The sequence below is a fragment of the Oreochromis niloticus genome, linkage group LG23, assembly GCF_001858045.2.
Source record: "Oreochromis niloticus isolate F11D_XX linkage group LG23, O_niloticus_UMD_NMBU, whole genome shotgun sequence".
NCBI classification, from domain to species: domain Eukaryota; kingdom Metazoa; phylum Chordata; class Actinopteri; order Cichliformes; family Cichlidae; genus Oreochromis; species Oreochromis niloticus.
The window spans coordinates 38699829-38719194 of record NC_031986.2 but is presented as its reverse complement, the minus strand read 5'-3'; the positions used below and the strand labels follow the sequence as shown (position 1 = coordinate 38719194).

At 38.3% G+C, this 19366-nt stretch overlaps 2 protein-coding genes across 6 annotated transcripts in view; one reads left to right on the top strand and one right to left on the bottom strand.

Annotated features, from left to right (window-relative positions):
* Positions 1-713: 713 nt before the first annotated feature.
* Positions 714-3547, bottom strand: tmed5 (transmembrane p24 trafficking protein 5). The gene is made up of 4 exons (XM_003439903.5): positions 3193-3547; positions 1967-2064; positions 1700-1880; positions 714-1071 (listed from the first exon to the last, which is right to left on the bottom strand). Exons 1-4 carry the CDS (start codon positions 3391-3393, stop codon positions 853-855), a joined length of 699 nt encoding a protein of 232 aa, XP_003439951.1. The 5' UTR covers positions 3394-3547; the 3' UTR covers positions 714-852.
* A 957-nt stretch (positions 3548-4504) lies between these two features.
* Positions 4505-19366, top strand: part of suco (SUN domain containing ossification factor) — a 43965-nt gene continuing 29103 nt past the window's right edge. For 3 of the 5 annotated variants that reach the window (XM_019351486.2, XM_019351484.2, XM_019351483.2), the window contains exon 1: positions 4505-4782. In XM_019351486.2, coding sequence (XP_019207031.1) covers positions 4730-4782 — 53 coding nt within the window. In that variant the 5' untranslated portion in view covers positions 4505-4729. The remainder of the gene's footprint in view (positions 4783-19366) is intronic. The other 2 variants (XM_019351487.2, XM_025903164.1) reach the window with 1 other exon arrangement.

Genomic DNA, 19366 nt, shown 5'->3' with positions numbered 1-19366 from the left:
CCCAGCAGCAGCAGACAGGCTTCACAGCGGCAGCGCTGGCTGGCTGGCAGCCATTCAAGCCACAAGTCCACAAATCACGGCAGAGAAGAGTAGGGCAGTAGTTATAAAGAGATTTGGAGATGCCCGTTTCCTTCTCTTGCAGTCTTTTGGGTGCCAAAGAGCAGCACTGCAGTGCAGCCCTGTATTTTCAGTATTGGCATGAAGGGGAACATGTGGCTGAATTGTAACAACAAATGTTTGTGGCAATAAGAAGAGTATTCAAAGGCCTCACCAATAGGCAAAAGGCTGGGAGCGAAATCCAAATGAATAAGGCATCTTATTTTAAGGTGAAGACACAGTAACAGATTGGCAGCACCTCTCACTCCTATCTGACAGAAATAACAGGCCCCAGACCATTCCTTCATCTAGTTTAGCTTAACCCATGTTGAAATAAAATTTTTATAAAAAAAAGGAGAAAAAAAGAAGACATTTTTGCATTTGGCCTGGCTCCATTAGAAAACTAGTAGCACTGTAAATGTGCTTCTTTCACTGATGAACTACAGCAGTTGGGGGGAACTATCAAACAAGATGCATGTTTTTTCAAGAAAGACAGAGCTAGGTTGTATGTAAAGTTGAGAGTCATAAGTTTTTCCAAACCTGGGGTTTCCTTCAAGCTGCAACGGCCTAAAAGACCAGAGCAACAACTGTGGTAAATTGCCTCTATATACATATATATATATATATATATATATATGTATATGACATCCTTGATTAAAAGTCACAAAAGGGGAAATCAGCTGAAAAAAATCCATAAGGTTTTTGTGGGCAACTGTCAACTGTCAGTCTCTCTGTTTCACTCCATTTCAGGTTGTGTTATGTTCGAATTTTCCGTTTATCTTCAAACAGTGAGCGGACTAGGTAGACCTGAACCCCCGAGACCAGAACCATAGCAATGAGATTGACCACTGACCAAAAGTTCACCCTTTCAAAGTTGCTCTCCTGGATGTTTCGGTCACGAGCCTCGAACGCTCGCAGAAGCGTCTGGATCTGAGAGCTTTTACCCAGCCGAGCCTTCACATTGTTGATGGTGTCCTGAAGGAGAGGAGAAAAGCAGGTCATACTGAGGGAATCTGAGAAGAAAGCTAATAGATCCACTGTGCTCTTTATGTAAATTTTACTTGACCAAAGTTAAACAAAAACAAAGCAGGTAATCAGAGTAAGAGTCTGAAATGGTGTTCCTTCCTCCTTGAAAAAACTACTTCCTCAACAGCTGGGGGACAAATTTCCTACCTCTTATCAAGATGACAAGGCTATGTGACTTATGACACAAATTTAGGCTATTTCTAACAAATGGGTGGTGCAAGCTGAAACAATTGGCCGCCCTCAGCCAGTAGGTGAGAGTTCATGACATTGTCCTTTCTTGTGACACACTTCGTGTAACTTTGCATGTGATGAATTATGTGCTATTTTGTTGGCAGTGTGTTCGGTCACTTTGCACCCCCGTGTCATCCTGTGTGCCCGAATGATCCTCTGAAATATCTCAAGCAACAGAGGGACAAAGTCTAAAAATGCAAGTGGGTATAAAACCAACATACTCTGAATCAAATTTAACCACCTACCATCTATCAGTGCTATTAAGGTTTAAAGCTCACACATTCAAATCTATTAAAACGACAGGTTTGGAATGTGTTAAATCTATTCAAACAAGACCAACTCTCACCATAATGTCTTCCAGCTTCATGTCCAGGATGTCTGTTCCGTGGACGTACTCCTTCCAGTCATCTGGGTCTTCATCTGTATCCATGTTGTCCAGGATCAACTCGAAGAAGATGAGCTTCTCAGAGACTGAGCTGAACGTGTTGTCAAAGCAGAACATGTAGTCTCCCTCCTCAGTGTCTATGCTGGAAGAAAGCACAAGCAGTAAGATCTTGCCCAAACACCTGAGTTATTAATGTCAGTTTTTAAATAGAAGATCGGAGTTACTTACGTGTGGACACCATCAGACTTGTGGTAGTCACTGAACAGCAGTTGGCCCAAAGGAGAGAAGACAGTGAAGTCTACATCAAGGCCTGCACCATCTAACACCTGTGGATGGTGGAGAATAGAAATAAATGAGAGGTGAATGGGGCTGAGAAAAACAGCAGTTTTTTTTCTCAGCAGTCCAGGTATTTTGCATAATGAAGATATTGGAACTTACTCAATATAAAAAGGGGTAATAAATAAGAACAAAAACAAAATAAGCCAAAGAAGCATTCAGCCTCAACCCCTGAGAAATTCACATTTGGTGTGGCTTACTAATGTTTGTTTTAACACATGAAATGTCAGGAATGTTAGCTTTTTTGTAAGGCGTCTGACATTTATGCAGCTAAATAACAAACTAAAACTCTGTGACGTTACACGGGAAGAATAGATTCCGATTCTCTGCGTAACCTGCACACTGACCTGCAAAACAGGTTCCCAACAATATAAAAATCAAGGTGTGAACCAATGTACTTGTTGCTTCTTTTGCTCTGGATTTAAAACAGTCGTAAACAAGTGTAGGCTGCATGTGGTTTGAATGATGTAACTAAAGAAAGTATTCACATCCTGTACTGAAGTAAAAGTAGAAATGCAACACTTTAAGTGTACTCCGTTACAAGTCAAAATAGCTACTATCAAAATCATTACAATATACTTAAAGTTTTAAAAGCATCACTCAAATTTTAATGTAACAGTTAAGTTTTACGGTTGTATCTGGTTGAAGTGGACTCCATTTGAGCTCTTTTTAAAATTCAAATTCAACTATTTTCTGAACATTGCGAGTACAATACTGAGAAATACCTTCAGAATTTCTGGCACCCAGTAAAATGATCATTTTTATATCTCTACGCCTTTACTTGTATGGACTGCTCGGTAGCTTAACTGATAAAATAATCATTAGTCAAATGAAAGCTGTAAAGCAAATAGCTACCAGTAAAACACTTCGAAATAAAAGTAGAACATTAGTTAGATATAGAAAGTATAAATACCTTAAACGTGTACCTGGCTAAATTGCCTTAATTACATTCCATTATTGCAATAAGTACCACAACTAAAGATCTAATCAACAGGTTTGACAAGTGTAATATGTCAACGCTGATTTGATTTGGCAGACAGCAGTGTGAAATTTTGGGTTGACCAGCTAACCCCATACAAACCCCAAAACAACAGCCCAATTTTATGAGGCTTTATGACCTGATATTCAATCTCCAGTGAGGCATCCTTCTTCATGGTCTGGTAGAAGCACTCCTTTCGACCGGCGGGCAGAGTGAACGTGAAGTCGCTATCAATAGACTGAGAGAAGGCAGCCAGCACCACTAACCTCTCCGAGACCAGTGAGACAAACACGGACAGGACACACAAAAATGCCCGGACCATCTTCATGGTCAAAGCCATGACACTAAAAGTCCCAAAGACCCAGAAATGTGATTACAGAGGCCGGCCACAGTGCTGGTCAGTCAGCCGCTGTTAGCTATCCTTCGCCCGAAGTTGACTTCTAGTTAAAATGTTCTGAAGACTGGCGACAGCTTAGGACCCCGCCGAAATAAAAAAAATTAAAAATGTGTTTTATAATTTGCTAAAAAAAAAAACCCTTTTTATTTCACTGTTGATCCAAGCATCTGGTGTATGTACTTTTTTTGTATTTATTAAGTATGTGAAATAAACCACACACAATTAAAAAAAAGTCAGGCAAATTATCCAGTGCCTCAATGGAATTGCACTTTGGGATTTGTAGTCCTATTGTTCCATGCGGTATGAGCGTACGTAGAAAACCATCCTACTTTAAATGTGTTTAATGTGGTAAATGAAATAAACCAAGACTTGTACTTGTATTTGTTTTCCACAAACGCGTAAGTGACGACGTGTTAACTTGTTAAAAGCAGAGTTTAAACAAAATCTAAAGTAGGAACGTGACTAATAGCATGTAAAAGTGTAAAATGTGTTTTTAACGAACCAAATATTTTTGTTCTCTGGCTTCTTTATAGCCTAAAAATACAATAGAAACTGTTAAGATTGCAGTTAATATAATGTCCCATTATATGATATATAATAAATGTCGTCAGAAAAAAATAATTAGCCCATTTCTCATTAAACACCGATAACCATTTTCCAGGATTTAAAAAATATTTATGGGTTTAACTACCTGAAGGGTTTTTCCAGTGGTGAAGAAGGAAGTACAGTGTTCAAATTTTTTCACTCACCCTCATCCATGCACCTCATATTTGAATAAATATAAGTTAATTTACAATAAAAAAAAATGTTAGGACTATATATTCACGTCGACACATTTCACACTGAACTGTTGAGCAATAACTTTAAATACTGCATGCTTAAGTGATTTGCTTATCAAGACTGACGCGTCCTGCTCCACGGTTACCAACTCATCCTCAATCGAAGGGGGTGGGGCTTTCAAACTAAACTAGTGTCGCTACACGCCTTTTCATTGGGCTATGAATTCTCAACGCTTATTTGATTGGTTAGATTTTTCAGCGGGGGTTGAACATAGCGAGATCCAGCTACTCGTCAACAGCAGTGGCCACAGGAGCCTAAAAAGAGGCGGACAGCTGGTCCGCATAATGAAAAATAGCACCCCCTCAAGTGTGGGTTTTGCTGTTTTTCATGTTTAAATTAACAGAGGTACTTAAAGATTCTCTTCGGTGTGTTGTGTAGCCGTGATCCATTAGAAGAAAAAACCCCAAGGAGCGAGGATGTTGGTCCCCGCGGGAAGATAATGAAGAGACTGCGCGTTTTGTTGGTGTGCCTCATTGTAGCTCTCCTGTGCTGGTAAGCTTTCACCGACATCCAATTCTACATCCTCACTATAATCAACATGTCAGGCAAAACACAGTCCTAACAATAGGTGGAGCAGGCTTTGTGATGCTCGTCCCCACGTAGCCTTGCTTGGTGTCTTCTGCCGCATAATATCCGTCAGTCATCAATGCCACTGCTACACAGCTAACATTAACAACGTGTTACAATCTGTGGCGTCTTCTGGACTTTCTTATCCCAAGAACAGCTCTGAAATTGTTTTGTTTGTACCCAACTTACTGATAAGCTTTATTTATTAAATGACTTAAATTATGTTAGGTTTGGTAGCCAGCTGTTGACTAGCGGCATAGCTAGCTAACCTAAAAACCAATAAAGTCGGGCTACTCGTCAGGCAACATCAGTGACCACCAAGGCAAGCTGGAGGTAGCCAACTAAACTCTTTATCTCTTAACTTTTTAATGCTAAAAAATTCAGTGTATCTCCCCTTGATTTAAACTATATTTCATGACGGTTTATTTTCCAATGCCAGATAGCTATCCTGAAATCGACCAGTCAGTCTGACCAGCTCATAAAAACTCTGGATGACATGCATGTTGTTATCATATGAAACAAAAAAGCAGCTAAATCAAAGAAATGCTACCATTATTTGTCCAATAATTTATAAGTTACCACAAATATAAAACTTCAATCTCTCTTTGTATATTGTACAGATAAAAATAAAACAATAAATCCCATACTCGCAAGAGCTAGCTTAATGTAAAATCATTGTAAAATCACCGAACTTCTATATACTTAACATAGATTTAACAGAGACATATTGGAGATCTGTTATTACATTCTGGTAAATAAGTTCCCCTCCTAAAAATGATAGTTGTTCTCCAAAGTATGTGCGCACAGAGGTCTGGTAGATTAATACAACTCATGAATTTGTTTAATCTCGGAGGCATGCAGCAGGTAACAGTACGCAGGGTTTGTGGAATGGGATTAGCAGTCTGGCTAAAGTGCCACCTTTATCCAGATTGGTGACTCAGAAGCAGGTAGCTGTCCAGCTTTCTCTGCCCTTCTGGTAGTTTCTTTGTGATAAATATGTCAGTCTCCCTTTATTTGAGACATAAGAGGAGAATGTAGATTAGTTTGCTCTTTAGGAGACTAAATAACCTCAAAAACAAATAAATAAATAAAGACACATTTGATGGACGTTTTCTTTGACTTATCAGTGCTCAGGTTGTAGGTATAGCACAGCTTTTAGCTTTTCCTGGGGGATACTGAGGTGTTCCCAAGACAGCCGAGAGACATGATCTCTCCAGTGTCGTAGGCCTCCCTTGGGGTAGAGGTGGAAATTTAAAACTCTCAAGCTGTACAAGAAAATTTTACGTTACTTAAAGTGCATAGTAAGTTTCCAGGAAATAATCGCCTAATATTTGTGTTCCAAGATCCAGCAATGGTTCTGGTTACGTTACTGTAATGGTTATTTGATTCACACCCAAGTTCCAGATGACTATAGTGTTAAAGGAAGCATGTTTCTTTTGTCCTCGTTTCCTTATAGCATTGAATTTTAGTAGTCATGTTTTATGGATCATACCAGGCATTCGTCTTATATAAAGTCTTCATGAATAAGTAAAACTTGCACTCCAGCACATAGTCTACTGTAGCTCCTTCATAGGGTTGCATACTTTGAAAAAGAGCTGCATATTTAAAAAAAAATTATTGATTGGTGCAAGCAAACAAGAGCTGTTATTCTTGGATTGCAAACCTGGTACTTCATAGGTATTACACAAATTTGATTTGATTATGAATTATTATTTATAAATTCCTAAATCAGTCATTTTAAGCACATTTTATATTCTTTTGTAAAGACCCAACATATTATATAGCAGGAAAGCTATATATTCCAGTAAGGCCCTTGCAAGTCAAGTGTCTGCTTGCCTATATTAATGGGCCCTTTTTCCACTTTCCCACAAACTAATGACAATGCTGCTACACGTACAAACTTCATTAGTAATGCAAACCCTTTTTAGCGTCCAGCTTCTCACTCCTCTGTGCCAACTCTCACACGTCTTGGTAGGAGCAGAGAAATGGGGAATGTGATCCTTGCAGTAATCCGATGGTCTCCAAGGCAGCTGTGATTTTTAGGCTTTGAAAAGGGGGCTCTGTATTAGATTGCTGGTAACAAGTTTCTATGGGTAGGTGTGTCATGATCATTGACCTGATGCTTTTAATAACTCCGTTTGTCCTGCTTCAAATGACCAAGTCTGATGTTGTTTTTGTTGTTCTTTTATGGATCAGAGTCTATGCTTTTATTTTATTTCTTTGTGTGTTTGTGGTTGAATTGTTGTCCGTTTTTATAGGGTATTTTAAAGCTGCTTGGCAGTACATCTGTATGCTGCAGTGCTCAGAGAAGCACAACAGAAAGTGTTCTGCATGTGTCATGCTGCCCCTTCACGTGTGGTCAGCAACAGGGATCTTACTGTGCCCACAATAAGCTAGCTCAGACTGTTGACATCAGCATTGAGGGGAGGGGAGCGTGTGTGTGCATGTGCTCTTGACACCGTTTGCATGAAACTGCATATTTCCAGGTTGATTATCTGTAATGATAGCTTACCAGATATGCATTTTCTTCCTATTTAGATGCTAACTTTAGCACAGAGATGTTGTCTGAGTCTGGTGGTTCAGCATTTATTCCAGGTTAAAAACTGTTAGAACTTGTTTGACTTTCTGTTAGACAATTGGCATCTTTCTCTTAGTTGTATATTGTGTAAAACTACCTGAGATCCACAAAAGGTTTTCTTTATTTTATTTTTGGAGTGTGTACTCAAGGCCCTTTACTGCATATATTGTCACCATCTCATTCTGTCCTTCTGAAGGATGGCATAGAAAGATTATTATTATATAACCTGATTAGTACTCAAGAGATACCTCTGCAACCAAGTGATCAGTTGGGGATTTTCTATTATATTCCATTAGAGTGTTGATATTGTTAATCATCCAGTTGTTACAAAATCAGCAAAACATACAAAGTTTTTGAACATGTGTGTTGTTGTTTTTTTTAAATTGGGTTGTGTGCCGATGGCGTTGAATTTTAATCTACCAACTTTTACGATTTTTACATGAATTTTTTTTTTTTTAATTGTGCTGTTAACTTGGACTTTTATATGTCATTATATGAGTGCAGTTAAATTACTTCAGGGTGCTGTGGTGTTTTATTTGCATCTGCTTATGATTCCAAAAGACGTGTTTGTTCATTTGCTTTGGTACTAACCCAGAAGGAGAACACATGCAAGACTTTTTCTTGTCCAACCCGTTTACTTTCCTAAATCACCTGTAGAGTGAGCACTGTATGGGTTTTAAGTTACCCTCTGCTTCTAATGAATCCCAATTCACAGCTCCAGTCCTTGAGCAACTCTGAGGGTGAGGCTGTGTTTTGCAGTGCAAATATTTTGCTAGGAAGAAAACCTAATAGAAGGCTCAAAATGAGCAGTAGTTCAACAGATATAAGATGAGATAATTTTCTTTTCACTCTATATAAGCTGAAAGAGACAGAGTGTCAGGCTTCAGACTGCTCTGAATGCTCCGATTCAGGCTTTAACTTTACGAAGTTAAAAAGTGAGGATTTACTGATGTTTAGCAAATGCAACTTGCAATCTCACCCGCCTGATGCTCGTACCTTTTGTTTTCAAGGGGCGTCCAATCAGAAGGAATTTGGCTTTTGTGTAATGTGTTCTTAAAATGAGAGGTGCTAAAATTGCTTGTTTCGGATAGTGGGTAAACTGAGGGGCTTCACCAATGCCCAGTAAAAGATGAATGAGGATTATTTAGAGCACTTTCATACAAAGTTGTTCTACTAGAATAAAATGACAGAAGTGGAAATCAGTTTAATAGAGCTTTTGTACAAAAAAAAATATTTCTTCACTGTGAGCTCCAGTTTCTGTCAAATTTTGCTGTTAGGGATTCTGAGTGCCTTACAAAGAAGGAAGTCAGGATATAGCTTGTGGACCTTCTTGTTATAAGAACTATGTGTTCTGCCCACATTGTAAAAGTTCCCTTTTGGGTGGTAGTTGTTACATAAGACAATCCTCCTTATGTTCCCCACATGCACCATGAGTACACACTCACGGATCACCCATACTGGGAACTGTAAGTAAATGTCACAGCAAAAACTCTGTGTGCTTTGGCTGTTTCAGCTGGGAAACGAGGCTGGTTGGACCGTAAATTGGAAGGTTACAAAGGAGGCCTTGAAAGAAGACAATAATGCTTACTGGGCGTTCTTGTAGCTCACCTCCTCGCAGCTATTCATTTCATCAGCTGGCTCGTTCGAACTTTTATGGCTGTACTGTGATGCGTCTGTGATTCAAAGAATGTAGCACAATGTCATGAGCTCATACATGTGTTACCTGCTCATCTGTCCACGTGAACACAACTTGCATAATAGGAAAAGAATGGTCTGCAAAGATGCTTTTAAGGGTTATAAGTTTACATGGTGGTTTGCTATTTTATTTTTTCCTTCTTCTTTATAGAAGTTGGACTCTAGTGACTCTAGCAATACAAACATTGCTACTGCCTGCGGCTGCTCACTCACTATTTGGTGCAGTAATTTGGGGGTTTATGGTCTTTAATGACCAAAAAAAACAAACTAAATAAAAATAAAACTTGCTAAATAAAGTACAGTAAGTACTGTATGCATGTAGGAAGGAGGAATATATAAGTAATAGATTTATTTTGCAATATAAGGGATTCCATTATGAAATATGCCAACTGGAGACATGCTTATTGCTTCCATTAACTTGTGTTCTTACACTTCACTTCATTTTTGAGTGAAAAGGCAGCTTATCTCAGCTAAGGTCCTATTGATTTCAAATGCTGGAATTTAAAACGTTGAGGAATGTAACTGAACAGGTTTCTAAAGAGGGGGAATAAATCAATCAATCACAGGGTCTCACAGCAAACATGACATTTGACCTAAAAGCCAAAGAAAAATCTGGAGTCGTCCTTTTCATGTTACAAACCAAACCCAGGCACTATTGTTCGCAGCCATTTCTCTTGAGTTTAATCCAAACCTTTCACACAATGCGCCTCTTGCTTCTGTTTTTCACAAAAACAGGTCAGCGCCAGTAAGTTTAGCTCGATCATTGTTATTTCAGTCAGTATTGAATAAAATAAATTGCTTTCTGCCGTTTGTTTTTAAACTGATCATTTTAAAAATGCGTTTGTTTTATCACAGCCAAAATACGCAGCTTGAATGCATGATTTTTGGAAGCTGTAGGTAATCTCACTTTGTCTCCTCTACTGCAAGCCCAGAGACTAGAATCTGAGTAACACCGTCCGAATTTTTGTTGTTGTTGAATCAGGCCAAGGTCTTGCCTGCGGGCTGGTTGCTTTAGTTTTTATGTGAGGAGACAGAGCTGAACTGGCACTAAAGCACATGCCATTGTTCCTGCCCACTGGCCATGGAGCCTGATAAGCACATAAAACTCTCTTGCTTTCTAGCCTTCTCATGTCCCAGCTGCACACCCCTCTGTATGCTAATGCTTTCTGCTGGGACTTTTTCTTTTAGCAGTCAACAACTGTGAAGTGTGCCATCAAGGCAGTGCTAGACAAGATGGTGTGATGTAGTTTATATAAAACTGCCCTGAACTTTTCTAGCCATTACCCAGAGTTGCTGCATGTTAAAACCCAAATGTTCACATCAGTTGGAATCTGACTTTACCCGTTTTTTACGTTGTTCTTGTCTTGCGTTAAAAGTTATGTGCAGCCCTTTCATTTACCGCAGTTTTGACTCTCCTTTGTTAAGATCAAACCAACATGCCTGGAAACGAAACCTTTAATCAACAAGGTCTGTGAGCGCTAGGTAAACCTGTCCATTAACAGTTGCCTTCACCTGATTGTTGTCTCCGAAGCTCCAGTGGTCTCTAACCTGATCTGCTTTCTGTGACATGAGTGTCTGATACTTGCTGGCTCTCTTGTGGTCCCCATGGCTTCTGTGCAGGTCTCCTGAGGTGCACAAAGCCACCAGGTTTGTCCCTGTCTGCAACCATCTGGATGAACCTGTGCCCGTCACCATCTCTTTATTTGCTTTACACTTGAATCATTAAAAAAAAAATCACCTCTGAAATGAGACTTTTAAAAACAACCAATCCATTTGTTTTTGTTTTTGTTTTTTTACAGGTAGCCAGAATAATTTCAATTATGATTTTTTGCTGTTGTCAATCTGCCCTAGACCGGATATGGAGTAATTCCTGTTGTATGCTGAAGGAGCAACTTCAGACTTGGGTACTGTGTGATTTTTCCTGACATTTTCCAGAGCTTGTGTTAAAATAGCTCAGTGGAAACCAATTCCAATTTCTGATTGCAATTAAAGTTCACTAGAGAACAGTAGGATACAACTAACAATTGTGGTTTGTGTGGTGTTCATAAACCTATCACTTGTAGCGTGCTGCATAATTAAAGTTGCACAGCTCATGAATCAACAGCACTGTATGTTTAGCAGCTTTAGCTCAAGAACAATGAGTAGAACACTGGCCTTCATAGCTGCACTCTCTCATACATGAGGAAAAACTAGTCAACTAAATAAAGGCTGACTTGAAAGTAATATAAAGCAGAGGCAGATGGCTGATCTCAGGTGTCTTAAAGCTCGGTCCTTCTTGAACTAAATATAAAAGCAGATGCAAATAGGATGGCTTAACCTCTGTTTCAGTTTTGTCTTGATCTCTCACTTCCTTCACTTAGAAAAGATTTTAGTAATCTCATTTAAAGTGTGATATACCACAGTTGTATTCAAAACCCACAATATATGTATGCATAACTCTTTCTTTTTTTTTTTTTTAAAACATTTTATCTCAGACCTGATGATATGAGGAGGAACTTCTTTGCACAATAATAATTTTCTGGGAAGTCGTTCAGTGAGCGCTGAATACGGGCCAACAGCCTGAGGCTTTATCAGTGGTTTGAAAGAAAATACTACGGTTTGCTGCATTGGAGAATAGTATTCAGAGGGTGGAGATGTACGTCAGAAAACTAATAAAATGTCACTGCATGTGTTTACCTGTATGGTAAAGGTTAGGGAGGGGATTCATTTCACTTGCTTTTCTATCTAGAGCTCCTTTTCTTCTTGTGGTTACATTGTTTATAATTCCTGAGTAATTAATACTGCAAATAATTTACATTTTAAATTATATGCCAAGTATATAATGAGTCTAAAATAATTCATAGAAGATGGTGTTCTATCTTCAGTTAGCTCAGGTCATTTGTAATAGCTGTATACAGTAAATACTCCAAGTTTGGCGTATACATTTCCTTTGCTTTTTCTTGCCCTTTTTGAGAAAGATACTACTTTTTTCCGCCCTGTGAAAATCCTCTGTTTCTTCTTTTCTCCCTCCCCCCTCTGACTCACTGCTCTTCACTGTTTACCTTTTAGCTGCTACTGACAGGCTCTCATGCATGAGTTTTGTGTGTGTGTGTGGGACCATTTCTGTCTCCCTTTTTCTTGTTGGTATGGTTTGGTCTTCTAATGCATGAAGCGTGTCTGTCGGCAATTCCCAGCAGGAGGCCTTTTTTGTCCACAAGGCTTAGATAATTTTAAAGATAAAGAGATGTTTTGCTGGAGCTTGTACATTAAGAGAGTATCATCAAATCTTCTTTACTTTACTAAATCCAAAATGATTAGATAAGCTGTTATTATATTAAAAATCAACATATCACCGTACTTGTCACTTTCCAGTCTTTTATTTTTCAAACCTGGCTCCCTTCTAGGTTTTTCCGGGGTCCAGTTTGCAGTGAAACATCTATGACAGATGTAAATGTTTCACCACGCTGCAGCACTTTGGTACACTTTGTGCCAAGTTGAATTTTTAATGTGTTTTTGTTCTCCTGCTGTGTTGGCTGATGTATCCATGCAGGCCAAGAATGCACATGTATTGTTGTATCCACACCCACCCATGCTAACTCTCACTGGCAAAGTGGCTTTTCCTATCAAATTGGATTTATCACATGAGTGCATCTTTCAGTCCCATTGGTCTGGGTCGATGGTCCTGATGTCTCATCGGCAAGCCTCTGTGGGACTACTGCAGTAATTTACAGTGTCACTGCTGCTACTGGGATCTTTTCTCTAGTAGAGATTTGTGTTTATTTTTGGCTATAATAGTTTTAAAGCGTGGTGTTTAACAGTAAACATGGGTGTCAGCTCAGTTTTTAATTAGTTTTCCTTAGCCTCACATAGTTCCTTAATCTTATAAAAATGAGTATAAACATATTTATGAAATGTGGAGGGTGAAGTAAGACAGACGTATTTATTTATAAGCCATCATCATTCAGTGAAAATTAAATAAAATGCCCTTCTTACTAGGTTTAGTCCTATTTGATTTTAATACAAAACTCAGTGTGGTATGTTTTCGATGTATGATTTCCATATATGGGACACAGCAGGAGCTGGGCATTGGCAGTCTTTACCAGAGGAGCCAAAAAGCACCGTTAAATCCTCCATTTTTCTCCTTGACTTTTTGGGTTAGTAGCACTCAGGACTAGCTGTTTATGTGTTTGCATTCATGCTAACCACTGCAGTTAAATTTCAGCAAAATTAAAAGGATCATTTTCATATTAATTTAGTTTTGTGTCAGAGTTACAGGGAGCCAGATGGACAAAAAGAGCCACATAAGAATCTAGAGCCCTGGGTTTGAAACCCCTGGGTTAGGCATTTAATCAGTAACAATTATAGTGTCCAGTTCATGAATGCTGAAAGTGCAAAGATTTTCAGCAGGTTTTTCAGTATGAAGTTTTAATGTTCATAGTGGAAAACTGGTTGCATTTAATAAATAAAAAACAAAAACTAATTAAATTATTTAAAAAAAATAAAATAATGAAAATAAATAACTTTATCCACAAAATCACACTAAACAATCTGGATATGTGACAAAGGGCTGCATGCATTTGTTTCTGTTTATGCAATTTTATTTTTCTTACTAGATCAAAGAACTAAGCGAAAAGTGAATGACGGTGAAAAAATTCTGAACTACAAACATTTTTGGCTTTGTCTTTGAAAATGTGTTTAAAATTAGCTGCTCAATGGTGTTTTTGCGCAAACTGTCTTTGCCAGCATGACTTTAAAATGTTTATCCAACTGGTGTTAAAATGTTTTATTGCATTTTACTGTAGCTGATTTATTTTGGATTCAGTTTATTTGCAGCTGGATTGCAGAGTCTTGTTTTAATCTTTTTTTTTAGTTTCAGTTTTAGCTGTTTTTTTTGATAGGAGTGGTATTTATCAGAAGTTAAGAACCAGTTTTACAATAAAAGCAGTCATGCATGTGTCACTGTCAATAGGCATATTCGCCAAAGCCTCAAACTGGTTGCTTTACCAAATTAACTAAAGACTAAAACTGAAGACTTTTGTTTTTTTCTTTTTTTTTAATTATGTTGGGTTTTTTCTTTCTTTTTTCCCCTCAAAAATATATTTATTTTTGACAACTCAATAATGGTATGAAAGTCATTTATTCTCGGGTTTTTATAAAACTGGTCTTTTAATCAGTAGACTGCTGGCTGGTTTAGTGAATTATCCCTGTAGAAGCAGCAGTCCTTCTTTGAGCTGGTGACTTGGCCTACTTGGTGCACCACGGGATAGCTCCCAAATAGAGGTGTGTCTGTTCATTCACACTACATCCTGGATAAAGGCTCCTGTGTAAATGTTGAAGGTGCGTCACAGTGCTGGTATACCCAGAGTGATCCAAACAAATCACAAAGACAAGTTTCACAAATACTTTAAAGTGGTTTGGATTATAAGCGTATGTGTCCTTTCAGGATCTAAAGTCTACTCAAGCGTGTTATTAAATTGTAATTATGTGATATTGAGAAGGAACAGGATGAGGTTTTGGCATTATGTAACAAAGTGTCACGTACACGTTAAAGTCTGACGTCTGTTTGAAGGGATGCAGAATAAAAGCTTTATCACTCTGAGCTTTAATACAGTTTAAATATTAATTTGTGACATGCAAATTTTGGCTCAGCGTCCGTTTTCGTATCAGACAGCTTTTAAATAAATGCAGTTAATTGAATGATAAAATTGAATTGAATGATAAAAATGGCACATGATTAAAATTTAACCAGAACGTCACTGATGTGTTTCATCTGGTACCCGATTAATCAAGGACCTGATTATATTAGCTATGTTGTTGACCTTGGGATACCGTTTTGTCTGAAGACACTAAAATCTGATAAGTACTCAAGGAAGAGTAGCATTTCTTGTGAAAATAGATAAGTGTCTGTAAAATGACTAATGTGGCCTTGACCTTAAAGCACACTTTGGGTGAGGACCCATCATGTCTTTATTGCATGTACACTTGATTCAAGTCTGACTAATATTTGATGAGGTGTAGCCATTTAATAAATTTGTGAATTGCGGCTTGATTAATGATGGACACATTGCCATAGCATAAACTCATAGCCCATTGACCAGATAACCTAACTGGTGCACTGCTCCTTCAAAAGAAACTCTAAATGGTCCATTAGACTCCATTATTTACTGTTGCAACTTCCTCAATATTATTTTGTTCCACACTTAGTAGGGTTATCATAAAGCAGTTTTACGATTTAAATTGCTCGATCCCTCGTTATATTAAACCGTTGACAGACGCTTAACCTTCACCTTTTCTATCCATTAGTTACGTTAAAGCTTTTGTGCAATTAATCTGACAGGTTTCTTTTTTTGGTCACTTTGTCCTTTAATTTAATCTTCTGTTCACTCAGTTGTTGCACAGACTTTTTTTCCCTTTTACTTGTACCTGACAGGTTAGGACAGCTCCGAACTCCACTTTGATTCTAAGGAAAAGATTGAGATATTTCAACCTGTAAGCTAAAATTAGGCAAACAAGTAAATGACTAAATGAAGCAACACCCTCTGAGTCAGGTGTGACTGCTTTCTGATCTGATCTGATCTGATGCTTGTTAAGTACAGGCCAGTATCTTTGTGTCAAAAAGTGGGGCTAGTTATTCTTTGTAATGGGTGAAGTATATTGCAGTGCCTCTACTCCTCCAATACGTCAAGTCAGCACATAGCATTATAGCACTTAGGCAAATGAACCCAGTACTCAAACCCTATTACAGTAACTTGGGTCACTCCAAGCGGAGGAAGGCAGTAAACCCTGTGAGTTCAGTCTGTTTTAGCCTTTTAAACTTGGCATTTAAATTTGACAAGTGTTGAATATAGAGAAAAAAAATGCATTCAGTGAATTGAAATGTATGGGAAGGTTTAGCATTAGAAAAAATATGGTAGTATAACTTCAGTGGAAAGTTGTTGGTTTTTTGGGGGGGGGTTTGTTACTATTAAAGTGTTTTTATCATATTTGACTGCTGATTATATACATGCAGTTATTAAATTAATTTATATAGAAATAAGTAACTGCTTGCAGTCACTACCAGCATGCCTACCGAGTGGCAAAAACCTGATTATAAAGGTCTTTTGACCTAGTTTGATGATAGTGAAAGAACAAAACTATAAGAATAACTTCTCTGTTGATGCAAAAGTTAAAAAAACAATCTTTATCAGTCACCTTATCTGTTAGATGCACCCTAGGTAAAAAAAAATAGGGTACAAGTTGTGACATGGTTTTTCATGGAAAGGCTAAATTGCGTGGCAAGTTTGATAATCGCAGATAAGAAAAAAGATTAAATGATTATCAAAAGATTTTTAAAAAATGTAGTCAGCATGAAGAGTATAAAAAAACTGACATGAGACTGGAGATGATCAGAAAAGGGAGATTCAGAATTTTAAAAAGCAAATTAAGAATTTTAGGGTCAGCGATGAGGAAAATTCTTTATCATCTTTGGATGTTAATTGGTTGCGTGGAGAGAGTGATAAGGAACTCTGGGAGCTCTGAAGGCTGAATCATGAGAACAAGGAGCTGTGTAAACTAGTGTATGACCATGTAGTGCTTGAAAATGAAAAATCTTAAAGATCCCTGATGTACTTCACCAGTGGTCAATGAAGCATTCAATGTGCTGCAGCTAGACCCTGGTTAAGAACTGTCTCTAAGTTGGGAAGCGAGCAGTTTTCCAGTTCAGCCGCTCTGTCCTGGTGGCTACGAGGATGCATCAGTGAAGAGGATTATGGGGGATCAGCAAGCTTTAGAACAAACTGCTGTTCTCCGTTATTTCATGCTTCAATGTGGAGCAAAACTGGCGTGCACACAAACTCCAACTTGCACACGCAAACATGGTCAGTCCTCTTAAGGCCGAGCTTTAGGCACTGCCCTCTGTTTTCCTCCAAACAGTGACGGCATGTTTTTGTCTGCCTGGCAGATGCTCTGGCCTACTTTTCCTGGCAAGCCCTGGCACATCTCCCCGCCCCATAATCCACCTCTGGCCACGTGGATCCTGGATTCTCTTCTCAGCTCTTTTTCCTCTCCCATGTTCCTGTCTCTATTCAGTGTGAAAGTAAAAAAGTGTGTGTCTTTCTGTCAATTTCTGTGGCTAAGGAAAATAAATCCTTTAGGAGAAAAAAACGATTGTGATTTTTGGGTTGTTTGTTTGTTTGGTTTTTTTGTGTTTTGTTTTTTTTAATTCTGTGTGTGGTTAGGCTTGGTTGGCTTTACAGTCAAATTTAAAGAGAAAAGTTGAACTCAAGTCACGCTGTTATTGACATGGTTTTCCTTCTTAACTCACCCCAGCCAGTAACTCACCTCATATCTGGAATAATGTGAACATCACAAGACTCTCCTTTCCCTTAGGACAGAGGACAGATAATTCACTCTGGTTTTAAATTCTTAATCAAGAGCATAGTAATTTGAGTAATTTAACCTTATTTGACGTTTCTCCTTTTAACTTGTTGGTTGTGTCAAAATAGAAAGTTGGTTTTGTTTTCTTTTTAAATGGATTTCTAAGATTTATCACATGCTGTTGGTTATTTAAAATGAATATGTGTGTCAGGGAGAGTTTATGTAATGGAGAGCAACAAGCTGGTCAGAGATTTAGGTCAGGAAATCAAAAGACGGCAACTAATCTCCTGTGACTGACGTTGAAGGCTGCAGTATCATGTTGGGACCAAGATCAGTTTGTATGACAGGGTAGGATGATGAGCGTTAACCTTTTGTATATGTTATTGATATTTCATTTAAAATAAATAAATGGGAGAAAGAGGAGAAGGGTCATAGGCGTACATCGATATGTCTGAAATCTTTAAGACCGAAGGAAAACATCCTGCGTGACAAGAGATCAGAGGGCACTTTGCATGCCATGCAGCTGGTGATAAAATTAGACTTGTTGTCGGCAGATTAATCAGTTCTCGCTTTGTTGCCTTTGCAGTTTTGTCTCCTCTGGGTCAACCCAGTCAGTTAGTATGGTACAGTTGATTCGATGAGGCTGAATCGTGTCTCCCGATTCTGAATGCGCCTAAAGCCAACAGGAAATATCCGGGGATTTGTCTGCTCGGAACCAGCACAGACATGTAGCTATTGCCTCTCTCTGCATCTGGCTATAAAGTGTTATCTTCTGCATTATTAGGAATATTTCTTGCTTTTAGAGACTAATATGCAAAAGGCAAAACACTTATTGAAAATACTAGGACCGTATGAGTTCGGTCAGGAAACAAGAGGAGAAGCAGAATGAGGAAGACTCATCTGCAGACTGCTGACTCATGCTCCTCCTTCTTGAGCTTAACCCACTACTGGTATGTAATAAATGCCATACAGTGTGTTACAGTGTTCTCCCCACTTCTTCACTTGTGGGTGCTATGTTACCCCTCCCACTGTTGCATACACTTTTGAATTTTAAAAAGTAGGTCACAGTATACCCCCAAAGCTGATCCTCTCAGATTGACTCGTCTTTCTTTGTTTTTACTTAGTTATATATATTTTTTGTTTTGTTTTGAGGTTTGTTTTTTTTCCTCCTCTGTTCACCAGCCTTGCCTCCTTACCTTTGGAAGAAATGTCAACACTGAGGTCTTTCTGCATCATTCCCATGAATGAATGGAGCCAGGCCAACAGTACCTCCCACTTGTTTGACATTTTGGTTTGGGTTTAAATGTCTCAGTACAAACGGCGTATTTGTGCTCTTGAATTGCTCTGTATACAACCCTAATTCAAAAAACTTACAACACTGTAAAGCTTAAAAAGGAACGCAATCATCATATTGTAAACCCATATTTTATTCACAATTGAACATAGAAAACTTATCAAATGTTTACCTACCTTTTACACCGTGTCCCACTTTTGGGGGAATTGAGGTTATTTATTAATCTTTGTATTTGAATGTTTTTCATTTGATTAGATGCATTTATGTCTTTGCAAGTTTCCCTTTAAACACTTTCCCAGTGAGTCACATTGTGGATGATTGTGAGATTTGCATTCACCATCAAGGAAGTTTATAGACAGACGTATACTGTGAGATTTGTTTGTCACCCATCTGCATTTTACACAAGGCCGCTTATCTGAGAGATGGAATGATAGTTTTAAAAAAATGATAACAAGCAGTGTTTAGTTGATGTGTTTAGTTGACGCATCACTGAGCATGCTTTGCACAGAAGCAGCAGCTGCAAAGTCACTTCTGAAGTGACTGTTTTTTACTTTTTCATTTTACCTTATTGGTCTTTATCTGAAACTTGAAAGTGAAAAAGTCTAGGT